This window comes from Trachemys scripta, chromosome 9 (genome assembly GCF_013100865.1).
Source record: "Trachemys scripta elegans isolate TJP31775 chromosome 9, CAS_Tse_1.0, whole genome shotgun sequence".
NCBI classification, from domain to species: domain Eukaryota; kingdom Metazoa; phylum Chordata; order Testudines; family Emydidae; genus Trachemys; species Trachemys scripta.
This window is the reverse complement of record NC_048306.1, coordinates 13,434,787-13,453,678: the sequence shown is the minus strand read 5'-3', so window position 1 is coordinate 13,453,678 and position 18,892 is coordinate 13,434,787. Positions and strand designations below refer to the sequence as shown.

General features: G+C 42.9%; 2 protein-coding genes across 3 annotated transcripts in view; one reads left to right on the top strand and one right to left on the bottom strand.

Annotated features, from left to right (window-relative positions):
• C1GALT1C1 (C1GALT1 specific chaperone 1) overlaps positions 1 to 3,276 on the top strand; it is an 8,648-nt gene extending 5,372 nt beyond the window's left edge. Inside the window, exon 2 of the mRNA XM_034782312.1 lies at positions 1,843 to 3,276. Coding sequence (XP_034638203.1) covers positions 1,849 to 2,805 — 957 coding nt within the window. The 5' untranslated portion in view covers positions 1,843 to 1,848 and the 3' untranslated portion in view covers positions 2,806 to 3,276. The remainder of the gene's footprint in view (positions 1 to 1,842) is intronic.
• Positions 3,277 to 6,280: 3,004 nt separating this feature from the next.
• Positions 6,281 to 16,968, bottom strand: MCTS1 (MCTS1 re-initiation and release factor). 2 transcript variants are annotated; one of them, XM_034782216.1, is made up of 7 exons: positions 16,862 to 16,931; positions 16,798 to 16,829; positions 14,061 to 14,213; positions 13,210 to 13,307; positions 11,870 to 12,003; positions 9,188 to 9,255; positions 6,281 to 7,818 (listed from the first exon to the last, which is right to left on the bottom strand). In XM_034782216.1, the coding sequence occupies exons 2-7, from the start codon at positions 16,806 to 16,808 to the stop codon at positions 7,737 to 7,739; spliced, it is 546 nt and encodes a 181-aa protein (XP_034638107.1). In that variant the 5' UTR covers positions 16,809 to 16,829; positions 16,862 to 16,931; the 3' UTR covers positions 6,281 to 7,736. The 2 variants fall into 2 exon arrangements, with proteins under 2 accessions (XP_034638107.1, XP_034638106.1); XM_034782215.1 differs by having other exon boundaries at positions 16,798 to 16,968.
• Positions 16,969 to 18,892: the final 1,924 nt, after the last annotated feature.

The window sequence follows — 18,892 nt, the reverse complement described above, 5'->3', positions numbered from 1 at the left end:
CCCCCACCCCCAGAAGAGGGGCATAGCCCCCCCGTTCGGATGGGCTCATCTGGCACACACACACACACCATTCCGACGGGCTCCTCCGGTCGTCCTAACCCCCTCGGGCAAGGGGAGTAACCGCCCCTTCCAGTTGGCTGCTCTGGTGGGCCCCACCCTCCTTTCCCAAAACAAGAATGACTCCCCCTTCCTTTCCCATTGCCCCCGCCTCAGGAGAACAGATTAGTGTAACCAGATGTCCCGATATTCAGAGCTTTGTCTCATATAGACACCTGTTTCCCCTCCCCTCTCCCCATCCTTTGTCCTGGTTTTTCTCACTTGATATCTGGTCATCCTATAACAGGTGCTGAAAAGAGTAAACATCCCTCATCTCCTAGGGACCTGCCCCTGCACCACTTACCTTCTGCTTGAGTCTGTCTTCCTTCCACGTACCATGGTTGTGCAGCAGCAGTAGTCACACCTGTCTCAGCAGTTACTGTCATTAGAAGAAAATGTCATGGTCCAGCTTGGACAGGCCAAGTAAAGCCCAAAGGATCCTCTTTGTTCCTGTGCCCTTTCCTAGGACAAGATTGTTAATAAATTGAAGACTCAAAATAGGGCACAACACGAAATAAATAGTGACTGTTCCTGCCGCCCACGCCTGGGAAGGGGAATGATTTATGCTTCTATGCTAGGTAGCGCTTTCCTGCCTACCGTGGGGAGACCCACACTAGCACTCCCCTGACCTTGGGAATCTCTACTCTGCTGCCCTTACCTAAGAGGAAGGAAACCTTATACAATATTTACCTTTCTCTAGGTTATATGCTTCCTCCTACTCTTGACACTTGCACCTATAACTCCCAGTTTTAAAGGCCCAAAGGCTGTAACAGATTAACTGAAATGTGTCTGTGCACCTACTGCCCTGTTACAAGGACCACTATGCTGGTCTTTAGAATAAAGGCACTAAACTCTCAAATCCTTTCCCACAGATCAGTTAATAAATCTGATTAGGACATAATCCAGGTGATTGTTTCCCAGGACAGACAGTTGAGACCATTCTGCAGTTTAGTTGTTAAGGAGAGAGCCCCCAGAAAGAGCATGCATCTTACTATACATGTGGCAAGACTCAAGTTTAGCCTGATCTCCAGTGATAAATTCCCCAGCCAAGGAACCACAGTCAGTGTGTGTGGAATGAGAGAAGCAGGATTGTGAATCATACTTGGTAATGGCAAGGCTTTGTCCTTCAAAATAGCTTTACTTGATTAAAGTTTTGGATTGAATTACAGTGACAACCAAGTTCTTTTGACTGATGTTTCAGCTGACATCTGCCTGTATCAGCAACTCTGCTTCTCTGAAGATACCTGGATTTCTATGCTAGGGTTCTCAGCTCCCTGGCATGAGACAGGCTGGAGCTTCCTTAGCTCTCCATAATTTTGAGCCCACGGGGCATAGGCAGCTAGTACTCATTCTGATACCAACTGCCACTTTCCACTTCCTTTGTTAGAGTAAAGGTAAGCTGTTCCATCCAGTGCACAGACAAGAGATTGAACACAGATTTCTAAGGATAAAGACCTTGAGGGAATACTTTTATGGAGTTAATTTTGAAACATCTCTATCCTGTAAATTTACCATAATATTTAGGATTGGTAAAAGAGCATTATAATTAATTCTTGCTGCTCCTCTCATGACAATGTACAGTGGCTTAACAATTTAAACTACAGTAGAAAGTTAGAGGAACTATAATTGCAATTTAAAATGTAGGAACTTCTTTTAAAGTCTGAATAGAAAAAGTGTATGTTGAGATGAAATTGAATCTTTACAAATAATTTCCATAACCTCTCAAAAAGTGTCTTTTCTTTCTAGGAAAAAATGATTTCCGAAAGCAGTTCTTTTGTGAAAGGCATGGTGTTAGGAGGACTCTTCTGTGTATTTGTCACACTCATAGGACATAATAAGATGGGCCACGGGACTAAAGCACATCACCATGAGCATCATCATATTCAAGCACCTAACAAAGAAGATGTCTTAAATCTGTCAGAAGGTGAGCGCCTGGAGCTCAGCCACAGTATCCGTGTTTATTGTATCATTCTTGTAAAACCTAAAGATCTTGGCAATTGGGCTGCTGTGAAAGAAACATGGAGCAAACACTGTGACAAGGCCGAATTCTACAGTTCTGAAAACGTTAAGGTGTTTGATTCTGTTGTTCTCAACACAAATGACATGTGGATGATGGTGAGAAACGCTTATAAATTAGCATATGAACGCTATAAAGATGAGTACAACTGGTTCTTTCTAGCACATCCGACGACATTTGCTGTTATAGAAAATCTCAAATATTTCTTGCTGAAAAAAGACGCATCACAGCCTTTTTATATAGGTCATACTGTAAAATCAGGAGAGCTTGAGTACGTAGATGGTGATGGAGGAATTGTCTTAAGTATAGAGTCCCTAAAAAGACTCTCTAAAATTTTTGAAGACCCTGAGAAGTGTCCAGAACAGGGAGGCTTGATTTGGAAACTCTCTGAGGATAAACAACTAGCAGTCTGCCTGAAATATACTGGAGTATTTGCTGAAAATGCAGAAGATTCTGAAGGAAAAGATGTCTTTAACACCAAATCAGTTGGTTCTCTTATTAAAGAAGCAATGGCTAATCACCCTCAACAAGTAGTAGAAGGATGCTGTTCTGACATGGCCATCACTTTCAATGGATTGGCTCCTAACCACATGCATGTAATGATGTATGGTGTTTATAGGCTCAGAGCATATGGGCACAATTTCAAAGATGCACTGGTTTTCTTACCTCCCGCAGGTTCAGACAATGACTGATCTCTGTTCAAAGAAGGCATATGTATTGTGTAGAACATGCAGTCAGCTGTTAATGCATAATGTGACTTGCATGTATACAAGCTGGTGCAATTTTTGTATTTGATGGTATCTGTGTATTTTTTGCACATCAGGGTTTGGTCATTTTAGTTTTAAAAGGGGGACTCTTTTTTTCTAAAACTTTTATACAAAAAATGTTTCTGGCTCTTGACTGTGTTAGAATGAAAAATGTTAATGGTAATGCTAAAATCTTTGTGTGATAAAGGAAATGAATTTATAGGGGATGTTTGTATGGCTAAATATTTATAAGTGAAAACAAATGAATCTTAATCTATTGTAATTTAAATATATTTTTGCAAGATTTTTTGATTTTGAACTCTTCCATGCACTTCTTGAAAATCTTTATATCTTTCTAAGATGTACAAATAAAACTGAAAATACAGAATTTAGTATTAAAGTACAACTTTAAGCTGTTTTCTTTACATTAGTGCAATTTTTTTTCAGTTTGTTGTCGTCTAGAATAGAAATGTCAGTGGCCTGAATTTTTACCCTTCAGAAAAATGGAGCAGTATTAATATGAAGAAACCTAATCAACTTCATAACCAGCTGAAGGCTGCTGTGCCTATTGATAGTGCTGTTTAGTCAAATTTCTATAAGAAGAAAAAACATGCATTTCCTCTGTTTTACTTTGTACACATGCTAGCACTGTGCACAGCTCAGGGAGGAGAGCATATCCACTCTCTTCACTACCTTCTGCAAAAACACCAGTGAAGCTGAAATTAAGAGGCAACATACAGATGGGTGCAGGAGACAGAGGGATCAAGCCAGAGGATGGTGACCAAGCATGTTTGGTATTGCTGTTGGGGCCTATCTAAAGGATCCTTCTAACCATCAGTGGGGGAGGGGAATCTTCATGTAAAACAAATTTGTTCTGGTAACTCAGGAAATGCTCTATTAAACAGAATTTTCTAGCAATTTCAAAAAATCAAGATGGCAATATACCTTTAATGTATTCTCACCCAAAACACTGAAGGTGACAATATTGAAATGCTGCATCTGAAACAAAAATATTCTTGTTTGCTATAAATCCAAATTAGGAACTTTTCCTTCTTTCCAGGCCATAGTATACATTACACTACTGTTCACTTCTGTTCTATATTACGTACACTGGTTTTATATATTTAAGTCCCATACTCAAGATGGCTAGTTAAGTGTCTACATCTATCACTGCTTCCATGGAAATAACTGAGTTAGCCAAGGGAGGGTGGGTGTGTTTTTAGAGAAAATATCAACCCCAATTGTGGAAAATGTTGTATTAAAATTTCACTTTTATAACAAACTAGTATTAGTTAGCCAATTGCAAGTGTCACAGAAAGGTAGATACTAACTCAGCTTCACTAAATGGGTAGTACAAACAAGTAGGGAGAAGATTTGTAATTTGGAATGACCAGTTAAAAATTAAGATAAAAGGGATTTTTTCATTCTTTACCATTTCTGAAGTTATAAGAGTATCCCTTTAACTCATTTATTTTTTCAAAAATTGTTACTGTGACATTAAAACCTATTAAGCTGTGTCAGAGGAAACTTCAACCAAAGGTAGTTTTATCAAATGTGGATTTACATTATCAAAGTCTCTTATAGAAGAACCAACCAAAACTTGTGGAAGTTAAACATTTGAAATATATATATTTAAAACAAACTGGTGCAGTTGTTGGCTGATTTCATTCACCTCATCAAGTGAGGTGTCCTTTTTTAGTAATACCTGGCTCACTCTTATATCGTACACCTCTACCCTGATATAACACGACCCGATATAACACAAATTCGGATATAACGCGTTAAAGCAGTGCTGGGGGGGGGGGGGCTGTGCACTCCGGCGGATCAAAGCAAGTTCCATATAATGTGGTTTTACCTATAATGCGGTAAGATTTTTGGGCTCCTGAAGACAGCGTTATATAGGGGTAGAGATGTACTTTGCATCCAGCGATCTGCTATGTGAGTTAAGGAGTGGCTGTTTCATGTAACTGTATGCACAGCAGATTCTCAAAATAGTTGAACGTGTTAATAATCACGTACAAGTAGTTGTAATATATTAAAATTTATTTTTAACTAACCCATTCCAGTAAGTCAGAAAGTGCTTGTGTATTTTCTAAACTCCATATTCATAAAATAACCTTCCCAAGATTCTTTTGAACTGCACTTATGGTCAGGAAAGAGACTAAAAATAGGCATCTCCTTACGCAGATCTCCTGCTGTGTAATTCACAGTTCACATAGTGACAAGTTTTCACTCCTGTAAGGAATGGGGTCTCACATGTTATAGGAAAGGGAGCTAGAGTGTATTTAAATCCATACACAAAATTAACTAAATTCTAATTAAGAGAATCTTTTATGGCTGATGTGAAAACCAGTGAGCGCACAGCTTTACAATCCTGGATATTAGAAAAAGCTAGTTTGGAAATGTAGCAGAACTGAGCTAGAAGCCAGTGAAACAATAAATGTGGAATAATACACTCTATTTAGAGAATAACTACATTTTAAATCATTACAGTCTCTACAAGTCACCAGCCTCAGTCCCCCAAGGTCACAGTACCACAGTAAATACCAGTACTTCCATGTAGAATTCTTCTGCCCCCCACTTAATTCCAAAAGACGTAGAAGGAGAGACTGTAGTTGTAATGTTGGTACTAGACCGTTCTATTATAGATCCTCTGTCTACCTACACCTTTCCAACATTTTTTTTGTGGAAAGAGCTATTATATTTTACTACACTCCTGCCCCAGCAGAAGGGAATAAGCAATTTTAGCAGGTTATTCAGTTTCCAACAGTCTTTCTGGCAGGGGGAGATTCAATAGGTATTTCCTTCACCCTTTCTTTGTTGATACTGATAGGCTAAAACTGCACCATTGTTTGAGGCCTGGCCTACGCCCAAAGTTGCAGCAGTTCAACTAAAGATGTAATTTTAAACAGATTTAATTAACTTGCTCAGTGACTGGACATTCTTAAATCAATGTAAATGTACCCATCTATAGTTACAGCAGCAAGTTAGAATGATAAGTGTGTTCATAGAGGGACCTGCCCTGATGTTACTATTCCTTTCCAAGTAGTGGCAGGACAGGTAATGTTAGAGCTATTTGCTTTACTTGAAAGCAACTTTAAAACTATGCAAATCATAGCCAGAAGCTGTTAGAGGTAAGTTACTCCATCCCTCATTCTGTGATCTGTAACCAATTCACTGCCATTGCTTATGTTATCAGCTTCCCTTGTTACCCAAGGGAAGTTTAGTTGACAGTATTTCATCATTTAACATCTACAAAGGAGTTAAAGGGCAAGTAGAATAAATTTCCTATACAACCCCTCCCAGAACAGGCCTACTTTACCATATTGTGTCAGATGCTTTGTAAAGTAAGGAAAAAATTCTGAATTTACTTGACTAGTACAAATTAAGGCATGTAATGTAATCTCACATACGGTTAATGGTGAGTTCAGAGAAGTTTTATTACCAAGTTTAAAGACTGACATGTAACTGTTTTAGAATAAAGTGTGAGCACTTATATTTGTATAGCTTTCTTTGTGCAACAATGGTAGGGTGGTACCCATCAAACTGGTTACTTTAGTTTTCATTCCTTGGTTAATATAATAAGTAGCTGGAGCATTAGAATTCTGTCATTTTCAAAAGTGACGCCTTTTAACTTAGTGTTAGATGAAGAGGAGAAATCTTTAAGCTAGCACTACCTATTGTTAGGTAAAATATATTTCATATCCCATATTTGTAATAACACTTTAGGATAAGGGAAGAGTATTTTTCTAAGTCAATAGTTCTTGAATTAGAGGATCCAAAAATGTTGAAACAAAACATACACATAGAATGAGACAGAAGCCATTTGATACAAAATTAAAAACTGCAAATACAAATAAGATTTACAATATTAATAAATCCTTCCAACGATGAGTCATGTAAACTTATTACTCTGGTCATTCCATGAGTGGTAGAGACCTCAGATGTTTCCACACGACAACATTCTTTCTGCATGCACTTAAATACAGAGGATGAGTCTGTGCATGCTGTCCCCATTTATTAGTAGTAACAGCACATGTGCAGGTGATAGAGTGCACAAACGGAGGCCTAGTTGATACTCCTTTTAAAATTTGGCCCAGAAATACTAACTTCTGGTTACAGGATCTGTTAGCCCTTACCACTGTAGCCATTTAAAGTTTCCCCAGTTACTATAGATTTTCAATGCAGGGAAAAACTGATCTCAAATATCGTGTGGTAAATGATCATTTAAATAGCATATTCTGTGTATCCTAGTGATGTCACGTGTCTCACAATCCAGTGTTTGGTTTATAGTCCATAAAACTAATTGCATCTTAAAAATGGCCACTCAGCTGAGTAAAACATTCAAACCATTACTGTTGGACAATAAGTTAAATTAGAATTTGACACAAAGTATATGGAACATAGAAACATCCAGTTTGTGTGTTGTTACAGTTTCTGACTTTTCATCCCTCTAGACTGCCTGTTATCAAAAGCAAATGCATTAACACATTTTAGAAATTTTATATACAAAAGCATTAAATATATCCTAAATCCAATTTAAATTACTGTGCTAGGAGAGAGCACAAAATTTTACACCTGTTAGCTTTCTCTCTTCCTAGCAGGAAGTGTTCTATTCACTGTTTACATTTGACCTTTTCATCAGATATAATCTTCAAGCATTCTGACAACATGGGTTTAGGATAAAAGCTTAAGAACTGTAATAAAGTCTAGAAAACTATTGCCGCTAACAGGACTTTAGCATTCACTTGATTTATTTAGCGTAACCACTGAACAAAATAAATTTGTACATTCAGTCACATTAAAAACAAAAGGAATTACAAAGCAGTCAATTTACTCTAAGTGCATTCCTTTGGGGTCACACAGTTTCTTTTGCTTCACTTATATGTCTTCATATGCCAGAGACCATCATTTAAATAATGGATATTTTCAATGCCAATCCCTTTGTTGACTTTCTCACTGTGAAAGGAAAAATTAAATGTAAAAGGTATAATGGTTCATTACCATATGCTTCCAATTCAACCCAACTAACCTTTTGGGCTCGTCTACATTACATTTTGTAGTCATGTTAGTTCACTTACATTAAAATACACGGAAAGCTGTAGAAGAGCCTCTTTATGTAAGTTGACCGTGACTTTATACCTTATTTTGTAAAGATGCTGTTTAAATTAAAAACGAAAGTTCAAAGTACATAAAAAACAATCCTTGAAGTAGGAATCAAACTTTACTGCTCAGCTGCACCTCACACCACAACCAGAAATATTTGACAAACAATCAAGTAGTCTGAAACTAGAAAAAACAAACACCATCTACCAGAAAAAGACTGTCCAGTGCTAAGAAACACCAAAAAACCCTGTCAGACTGAAATGAAATTATAACATTACTTTTGTTATCCAGTGGTCTTCCACTCACTCAACCAAGTTTCAGAGTAACAGCCGTGTTAGTCTGTATCCGCAAAAAGAAGAACAGGAGTACTTGTGGCACCTTAGAGACTAACAAATTTATTAGAGCATAAGCTTTCGTGGACTACATATATGCATCCGAAGAAGTGGGCTGTAGTCCACGAAAGCTTATGCTCTAATAAATTTGTTAGTCTCTAAGGTGCCACAAGTACTCCTGTTCTTCTTTTCACTCAACCAAGAACATTATCTATCTGCCTGTGGATTCTTTCTCATGCATAGAGCCCTGCAAATCCACAGGTATCCACTTTATATCTGCAGATAGCAGCGCGGCTGCGGATACAAATTTTGTATCCGCGCAGGGCTCTGACGGTAAGAACCGGGCAGGCAGCTGTGAGGAACCATGGCATGGATCCTCCACCTGCCCTAGGTGGAAGGTCTGGGGGGCAAGGACACTGGGCAGGGGGTTGCTTGGGTCCCATGCCCAGGGCAGGTGGAAGGTCTCCCACGGCTCCCCACAGCTGCCCGCCCGGCTCTTACCATGGCTGGGCTGCGGCTCTGAGTAGCCCCCCCCGGCCAGAGCTGGGAGAGCCATGCTGGCAACTGTGGAGAGCCGTGGTCCCTCCACCTGCCCTGGGCTGAGGGGCAGGGACACTGAGCTGGGAGGCTGCTGTGGCCCCCTGCCCAGTGCAGGTGAAGGGTATGCTGCAGCTCCCCACAGCTGCCAGCACGGCTCTCCCTGACCCGACTCAGGGGGGAAAAGATTTTTCTCTGTGCTTCTTAGAATGATTCAGCAGGAAACACGCCTGAATGAGTTCTGCACAGCCACACTGAGAAACCCTGGCTTAGGTCATTGTCTTCTAAATGTAATTAAGAATTATCACAAGGGATAGGTTATACAGTATATCAATTTTAAAAATAAGACTCACATGTCCTCAGCTGACATCTTCATGACTCCAACACACAGTGCATGTTGTTTTCCTTCTGCCATTATTGCCTACAACGTACAGCTAAGGAATACAGGGTTTTTTTGTTTTTGTTTTTTAAAAATAAAAGCAGCAGAACATTAGGAAACACCTTTTCAGAAGTGTCAGTCACTAGATTAACTGTTACCCTTTAACTACTCTCAAGAGCCCAGTTCTTAAATATAGTTGTAAGCACAAAAGCATTGTATTCATGCAATGTCTGACTGAGCAACACTGGTCAGAATATTAACAAACTAGCGCTCTAGATTTGTTAAGCAAAAAAATATAGTGCATTAAACTGCTGAGTCACTGTGCAAAGAAACACAACCACAGTTTTTATTGCCTTTAAACAGCAGTGAAATAAAAACACATGTATAGTACTGTATTGCTGTTAGTTTAACTGCTTCCTTTTTGCCTAATAGCGAAAGGTGATGGTCCTGCCCTACTTAAAAGAATGATGTACAACTTTAATCAGTGTATCTGGGATGTTGTTTTAAACTACCAGGAAGCCAAAATCCTGAGGAACGTAACCAATTACAGGACTGAAACAATATTAAAACAAAGTTGTGACACAAACTCCAAGCCAAAGGGTCCCCTTTTCTTCACAAATAAGTCCCACCACAGACCTGACAAACTCATTACACTGAACACATTTTGCAGGGTATTTATCCATAAATAGTAACGTGTAAGGTATCTACAGAAAGCTTGTAACTTGTGAAGATTCATAATCATTGTGAGATGTATGTACAGGTAATATTTAAGGCATAATATATCTATATTGAAAGTATGCTTTATGGACTTGAAGTAAAAAAAGTAAAGATTAGTCACTAGGATGTCTGGGTAATGGCCCATTTGGGCAAGGGTGGGGTTGTCACGCTGCCCTGTTTGGCCAGTGATGCAATTTTCAAGGCTCAGTTGTTTAGCCTTGTTCAATACGGAGACTTTGAATAGGAAACCATCAGTGATAAAGAGAGAGTCAAAACCACGTAAAGGTGGAAAAACGAACATTACAACAGACAGAGCTTCACCCTGGCTGTGAATAGAAACAAAAACCTGTTTTCAGTTTAACTGTGTTGGGAAGGACACACTGCTTCCAATCCATTCACTGACTGGGATGCTTTCATGAAAAATTTGGATCCTGGTTACTGAGGAACCACCACTCTGCAACAGACTGAACTTGGAGGTGGGGGAAATCTACTTTATTGAATAGGAAAGGTACTATTGCAAGTATAAACAGATTTACGGTTTATATCATAAGCACTTGTTTCCACCACACACTCTTGTTTCTAGTTAAATCATTATTCTTTCTTAGGAAGAAACAAAAGTAGGTTTATTTAAAGCGCTCACAAGTGCCGTGTACCTTACAGGAGTGGTGGTTTAAAGTAAAACTAGTAAATTGGGGATTGCTGCATCTTTGGGAGCACAGGATCTGAAAATTCGGTGAATAGCCAGCATCAGGGTCTGGGCATCACAAGGGGATGTTTCAAAGGGATTCGTGAACTGGGTGCACCTATTGTTAGCCTGCAGGCAAAGGAAGGGCTGACATAAGCCCAGAGGAGAGTGCATGAATGGGTGAAGGGCTCGCAGTGTCAGGGAGCTGCCACCCAGCTACCACAGACTCCCCCCTCGCTGGAGGCAGGGGGTAACAAAGTGACTCGCAATCTTGGGTACATCAAGAACCACCAGAGAAGTCAGATGTATGCTCTTTCATTACTAAGGGCACCGCTTCACTAGCAATATTAAAGCACTGCCGCAGCTGTGCTTTAACGTGGTTTGTGTAGTCATGGCATAGCACTGGGAGAGAGCTCTCCCAGCGCTATTAAAAAACAACAACAACAAAAAACAAACCTTCCACGAGGGGAACAGCTCCCAGCACTGGTGCACTGTCTACACTGGCACTTTACAGCACTGAAACTTGCAGCGCTCAGGAGGGTGTTTTTTCACACCCGAGTGAGAGAGTTGCAGGGCTGTAAAGTGCCAGTGTAGACAAGCCCTAAGGCTACAATGACGCATGCTAACTAACTGCAGCAGCATAGTAGAAGCATTTCAGATCAGCCAGGATGGATCTGCCAATTGTTCCACTCTCAGTCAGTGGAGAAGCGAGACCAGAGATTGCCCCCTTCACACTCAATGGAGTCCATCACAGGCATAGAGTAAAATCCTGGCTTCACTCAATTGCAAGGGTCCCTTTGACATCAGTGGGACCAATATTTCATCAATATACAGTTGAGCAAAGCTCTCAACTGATTTCTTTTTATTTACTTTTGTGTGGTGAATTACATCTCTCCTCCCTAGTCTCCTGTTATTCTAGTTGGGATGATTTAATGATAGGGCCTAGTTGTTCAATAAAATAATTATGTTTAGATTAATGAAACAGCATCCTGACCCTATGAGCCCTTAAATAAGAACTACAGACAAAACTATAATTAGTGACTATGCACCAAAACCAACATAAGTAAGAACTACGGCACAACCTTCACTCTGCAGAAGGATCTGAATGCCTTTGTCCCTTACCAGGCTATTAGAGGCAGGGCCCCTGAAAAGCTAGGATAATTCAGAACACACTATGCCTAACTCGTAAAATACAGTGATAGACAATTCACTCATCTTGTGGCACACATGAATATAATTGACCAAGAAGGATACAACAACTGTATCAACAGCAGCAGGGTAAAGTTTCGCTCCAGGAGAGGTCAGGCCAGGGCACATTATATTCGCTCCACTGAGTACAAATTTAATGGCTCCTTTATCAACCTGCTGATGTGGTAAAATAAATGGATCTAGGAGGGAGAGGGGAAAAAAAATGAAGAATTATGATTTACCACACTGTAGGAGGGATGACGACAGACATCAGTAATCCATGCCACTGGGTGGACTCAGTAATACACCTGCATGTTCTAAATCAGGTTAAAAAGGACAAAACAGGTTACAGGTATCACAAATTTAGTTTATTATGGCAGTAGATTTTTTGGGAGATTTAGGTTCAACTATCTTAGTGGTCTTCTTTGGATCAGTAATGGATGAGAACTGTGGAGAAAGTGCTTGGGAGATGGTGTTGCCAAACAACACGGCCTCCAGATAACTGACGAGGTGATGATAAATCTCCCACACATCAAGTAACAATTTCAGTAAGGGTTCTCATAATGACACTTTAAAACAGTAATGCTATCCAAATCTGTACTCCCCAAAACAAGTAAAGATGCAGTCCTTCACCTGAAAAGTTTCAGTCTAAATGTGATGGGGCAGAAATAGCGAGGATCACAGACCCACAGAAAAGAGAAAGGGATCAGGACATAAGTGTCATGGAGAGAGAAGCTCTGCAAAACTACATTTACAATACCGACATCAGTTCTGCACAGGTCAAGTAATATTTTCAAACACCTAAGTCACTTAGTAGCCCAAGTCCCATTGATTTTCAATGGGATTTAGGAGCTTTTGCAAATGTTATCCTTTGGTACCACAATAATGTAAACAAACAGGAAGAATTCAGAGAAGAGCAACAAAACAAAATCCAAAGGGATGGGTCTGATCAAATATATGTTTTGGAAGGGGTGGGGTTGAGGAGCAAAATACATATTACAAGGATATTTACATGATAACCACATACAATTATTCAAAATAAATAAAGAAAGAACCAAAAGAAATATTGGGTAGAACCGGGGGATAACACGAGGTAATAGGATAAAACAATTTAGACTGAATACCAGGGAAAAGTCTCCCAGAGGAACTGGGGGAAGCTTCGCACATTTAAGAACAAGATTGCACAAAGCATCACAAAAACGCGGTAGGGAACAATCCCTCATTGGCAGCAAAAAGAACTAAGTGACTTAGCAGCTCTTTTCCACCTGCAGCTTACTGATTGGATCTATTTTGTTTTTATCTATGGCAGATATATGCAAGTGGTAAGTTTTGTATGATACAGTAATTACAGAAACCAATTTGTGTTCCACTCACCCATTATTATGCCCAGCTCCCAAGAGACTTACATTTGTGAAGTAACCTTAGAGTTGGGTAAAATGTCCCTTCTCTTTGCCTGAAGAACAGTAACTCTCCATTTACCGTGAGGATTTCTATATGTTCATGACTGCAAGATAAAAGAGTTATTCTAATAGCCAATTAATTTTTTTGGGTAGTGCATCATACTACTCAGTCTCTCCTGCATCTCACCATTTGTTTGATGCAGAAATGGGGCATTCAAGCAGTAACATTTTAGTCACAAGTTTCCTTACTAAGCTCATATACCTAGTTCCTCAAAATTTCCCCCCTTAGCAGCAATATAAAAAAAGAGGCACAGCCCTTCAGTCACTATGGGTCTGCTTTCTCTGTTTTTTTAATTTAACAGTGAAGTTCAGTACAAGTATACTGTGCATTGTGCACAAAAATAAAATAGAATCAGTCAAGTCATACTTGGAAGGCCAGATATGGTGAAAAAATACTCTCCAAGTTTCCACCTCCTCATAATACACTCTTCTTAACCCCACTTACCCAACTATAAGCAAATAAGATTTGAAGAAGATTTCTATTTTATTTGTTTTGTTTGTGTGCGTTGAAAGAGAGATATTCTCAGAGATAATTATTCCCAGTAACACCAGCCATGCACCAGGTGATGGTTTAGTTATTTGGATGAGTTCTCACATAGATTTCCAAAAGCATAGTGAACATGGTTTCTTTTGGACTAGGTCATAATTTATAAGCTCCTACATGCATTCTCATCTATGATATCCAAGAGAAAAAGTATTTCTCAAAAAAGACTTAATTTTGCTTGGACACAGAAGAGTATGTAATAAGTAAACATCAAGGCAATTTGGAAGCGGAGGTTACAAGAAGAGAAACTTACCATCTTACTATTTTGACAGGATCTTTCTTTGGCATAATTTGGTTAAGCCATGGTTCAATGCCAGGAAACTGATCTATCAGTTGGTTCTTAATGCCTTTAATAACGGATGTCTTCAGCTGGATGCAGTTGGATACGTTCTCCTTTTCATCAAACCTGCCAAGTCACAAAACAGATGTCACTGTCTGCAATATCCCAGTGTGATCACTATTTTAAGTTTAAAAAGCACATGTAATTTAGCTATTAAATGTCTGACAGCATTGCAGTTGTGCATCTTTCACAAAAGATTACAATTTAATGACCACATGTACTACTCTCAAAAACATTTTCTAACTTTAATCTAGACAATATGCAACTCATTTGTTAAAGGAAATACATAATCTGATAATTGTAATACAACAGAATTTACAACATTTCAGTGGCAGTTAAATGGCATTTAGATGCAGAATACTTGCTTTCACAGCAAGCCCAATATTCTCCTAGTTTGGGTCAGTCCCACTGAAGTCAACAATACTCTTCCCAGAAGAGGGGTCTTCCCCAAAGGCTGGATCCTGCTCCATTAAAGTCAAAGGAAGTGTTTTCATTAACTTCTAGTTTTAGGGCTTGATTCTGCTCCCATTGAACAACTTGCATGATTGGGGCCTAAATTTGTCCCATTTGGTTCCAATATTACAAGTTATTACGTGTTTCTGGGTTTATCTTCGCGTTGAGTGTGTACATGAAAAAAGCATGTTGTCTCATTGCTTTGGTAGATGTATGTTACCAAGCTGATTGTTATTTCAGTACATAAGAGAATATGTTTTAATAATTCTAAAACCTATTTACACACCCTTTTTAATATATTTATTTAGATCCAGGATACATGTGAAGGGAACAATTAAAAAAAATGAATTATGTACATTATCCCAGATGTTGGGCGCTTTAACAATGCCACTGATCTACTTTATCACCAAACTATTTAGATGTGAAGTTACAAACTGAATCTGCCACATGAACGTATTCTCTGAAATCCACTAGCTAGATTCTAGAAGATAGCAGTACAAAAGCATAGGGAAGAGCACTTATACTTAGGGACAGGCCTAACAGTCTAAAGAAAGGTTAAGGGAGAAGAGTGCTAAGGATTGCATTGTATTGGTGTTTGAGACACCTCTTATTTGTATCAGTTATTGGACATTTACACTTTCAGAGAATCATAGAACTGGAAGGGACCACAAGAGGTCATCTAGTGAAGTCCAGTCCCCTGCATTAATGGCTGGCCTAAGTTTTACCTAGACCAGAGGTGGGCAAACCACGGCCTGCTGGACCGTACTCTCCGGCCCTTGAGCTCCCAACTCCTCCCCGCATCCACGCAGGCAGCACCCCGGGCAGCAGGGCTGCAAGTTCATGCCAAGCAGAGTGGCAGTATGTCTAGCTCCGGCCTGGTGGTGCAGCTGCCAGACATGCTGCTCTGAGCAGCATGGTAATGGGGCCCGGGAGGTTGGATAAGGGGCGGGCGGTCCTGGGGGGCAGTCAGGGGACAGGGAGCGGTTGGATGGGGCAGAGGTTCTGGGGGGGGGGAGGGAAGGGGGGGAGTTGGATAAGCGTAGAGTCCCAGGGGGCCTGTCAGGGGCCAGGGGTGTGGATAGGGAACAAGGGGGGTTGGATAGGTGTGGGGTCCCGGGGCCTGTCAGGGGGCAGGGATAGGGGTCGGGTGACTGGGAGCAGGGGGGTTAGATGGGGGTGGGGCCAAAGGGGGTGATTAGGGGCAGGGGTCCCAGTAGGGGGCAGTTAGGGGACAAGGAGCAAGGGGAACTGGATAGGTCAGAGGTTCTGAGGGGGGCAGTGAGGGGGCAGGAAGTGGGAGGGGGCTGTTTGAGGAGGCACAGCCTTCCCTACCCAGCCCTCCATAGTTTTGCAACCCCAATGTGGCCCTCGGGCCAAAAAGTTTGCCCACCCATGACCTAGACTTAAGTATTATCTTTAGGTATAATGTGAACCTATCAAAAGTCTTGACAGGCTAATTGTTTAATAACATTCATTTTGTGATTGGACACCACTACAGAAGATTATAATGCTGTATTTCGTGCATTTCTGAAGAGAGCACCAAGCCTACAGCATTGAATGAAACTGTGAAATATCAGTGCGCATTTTATCCCCTGCGTTACTTAAAACGCACCCAACAAATGAAGAGCAGCCAGGCCCACGTGCTGAGCGATGGGAATACCGAGGTACCCACCCGGCATCGCTATGTATGGCTCCATCCCACCGCCCGGGATCTCTACGACGGATGCCCACCATGTCACCGATGGCTAGTGCAAGGCTCTCACACCCCCACGAAGCGGGGACGTGTGCGGGGTGCGCAGTGGCTGGGCGGGCGATGGGGAGGCACTGTGGTGGTGGGGGGGGGGGGGAAACCGTGGGGGGGGGGGGGGGGGGGAGTGCCCACCCCGCCCCCAGGGCTTGAGGGCGTGGGCACATGAACCCCAGCCTGGCCGCAGGGAACAGGAACGGGCTCCCAGGCGGGAGGCTGCCCCGGAGACCCAGCGCCCGGGAGCCAAGGCAGCCCAGCCCCTGCCCCTCTCTGCTGCCGGGAGAAGGTGCCGGCGGCCGGCAGCAGGACGCGTCGCCACGTACACGGAGGGGATCAGCAGGGCCCCACCCGCCAGCACAGGACCCCCAGCTCCGCCAAGGAGGGCGGGGCCCGGCTCCACGAGGGGCGCCCATTACCTCCCGCAGGGGAAGCAGCCTCCCCCGCACTTACTTTTTGAACATCTTGGGGACGCGGGGGGCCGGCCGGAGGGGGCGGCGGGTCCCTGGGGGGCCGGGCGGACGGAGGGGCTGGAGGTGGAACTGGCATCCACGGGCTCCGAGTCCTAGATGCCTCACACGAGGCCCCGGACCTCCCGTCAGCCCCAGCCGGAAGCAAGCCCTCTTTACGGCGTGTCGCACCTCACCATAACAACGGAAGGCTGACTGCTAGCCAGGGGTACTACAACTCCCGGCGGTCAACGCGCGGCACCGCCTCCTTGCGCATGCGCGTAAGGATTGGCGGCGGACGGTTCGTGCAGCTGTGCCCGCCCATTCCATCTTGCGGCTTTGACGGAGGGGCGGGGGAAGTGTCCTGCCCCTCCCCCCCACAAACCTGCAACGGGGCCATCGCGCTCCGCTCTCTACCCGCCTTGCCTTGGCTCAGGCACAGAGCCCGAGCCACAGCTTCACCGCGGCCCCTCATTGCTCTGCTCGTCCCGTGACTGGACACAGCACCCTGCCCTCAGTTACGCACGTCCCTCCCCCCCTCCTGGCCTTGTTTCCCGGCTCGTTAATCCGTACGCAGGACTGCAGCCCCGTGCACCTTGGAACCCTTGCACGGCTGCTGCCTCCAGTGCAGACTTTGTGAAATCGTAGCCTATGGTTCTGCTGAGCGCTTCGTGCTCACCTTCAACCTGGTTGGCTGTGCAAAATCCTTAAAAGTCCCACTAAGGATTTACTAACTGAGCTGCTGGAACTGAGGTTGAAGTGACGAAGTCAGCAGTGCAGAGTGATTGTGAGACATATGCGAGTGCTAAGAAAGCCCACAATCTATGGAGGTCGAAAAGTGTGATTAAAGAACTCCAAGGCCCCAATGTAGGGTGACCAGATGTCCTGATTTTATAGGGACAGTCCCAATTTTTGGGTCTTTTTCTTATATAGGCACCTATTACCCCCCACCCCCCGTCTGGATTTTTCACAGTTGCTGTCTGGTCACCCTACGCCAATGCTGTCCTCTAGCTCAGCTAGAAGAGGAAAGGATAGATTGTGGGGGTAGGTGAAGGGGAAATGAGGCCATGGCATCTCTCTGTTCCACACCGTGTTGTGCAGGGGATATGCTAGGGACAGGGCCTCTAGTGAACATTATTCCCCACCCCCCTCAAAACTTTGGGAATAAATCATACTACTCTGGGGAGGAGGTTGGTAGTATCACTATACCATAACACAAAAAGCCCAAGCCCTCCATGCTTGCACTGAGAGCCATAGTAGGCCCAAAGACATCTGTGGCTTTGGAATGTCCCTCCCTGCCTGCTTCACATGAAAGCTAATCACACCTCCCCTTTCCCAGGGGTTGATGTGGATAAAGCTGAATGAATTGTAACTCAGGCCTTGTCAATGCTACAAAGTTTTGTCAGCAAAAGTCATGCCGCTTTAATTAAAGCCGCTGTTGCACATCTACACTAGCTCCTTGTGTTGGCAGAGTGCATCCACACCTAGCAGCTCTTGCAACGAGGCTAAGAGCAGTACACTGTAGTAGGTATCCCACTGTGCAACTGGCCACAGAGGGTGCTTTGGGATGGGTTTAAATGCCTTATGGGGCAGGTACAGCATCACATGATGCAGGTTTCTAAATCCCATTGTTCCCAGGGGCATCTAGTAGATTGTCAGATGCTTTTTCAACTGAAGGTGGCGGGAGACGAGAATAGTGTGTCTGGGTCGGAGGAGACAGCAAGCTGACCAACCTATCCTGAGGCATGGGGATACACACACACACCCCACATCAGCCCCCCCCCAGTTCTGCTCAGCACAGCAGTCTCTCCCGAAGCAGCCCGTGCTGCCTTTGGTTCTGTGATTCCCTCCAAGTTCTCCCAGCATCCCAAGCACGTCTGTTAGCTCCCTGTCCTGAGGAATGTCAAAGCAGCACAGCAGTTGTTCCCCTCCCTGCCCCCCACTCCCTATAGCAGAGGGCTGTGTTCCTAGTGCAGGGCACAACAGGAGCATTCCAGATTAATGATTTGCTCTTTGGGAGCAGAGCAGTACACTCAGCGGTCATACTTCCCAGTTCCCAGAGCTTTGAAAAGGGAGGGGCACGTGCCTGCAGGGCAACA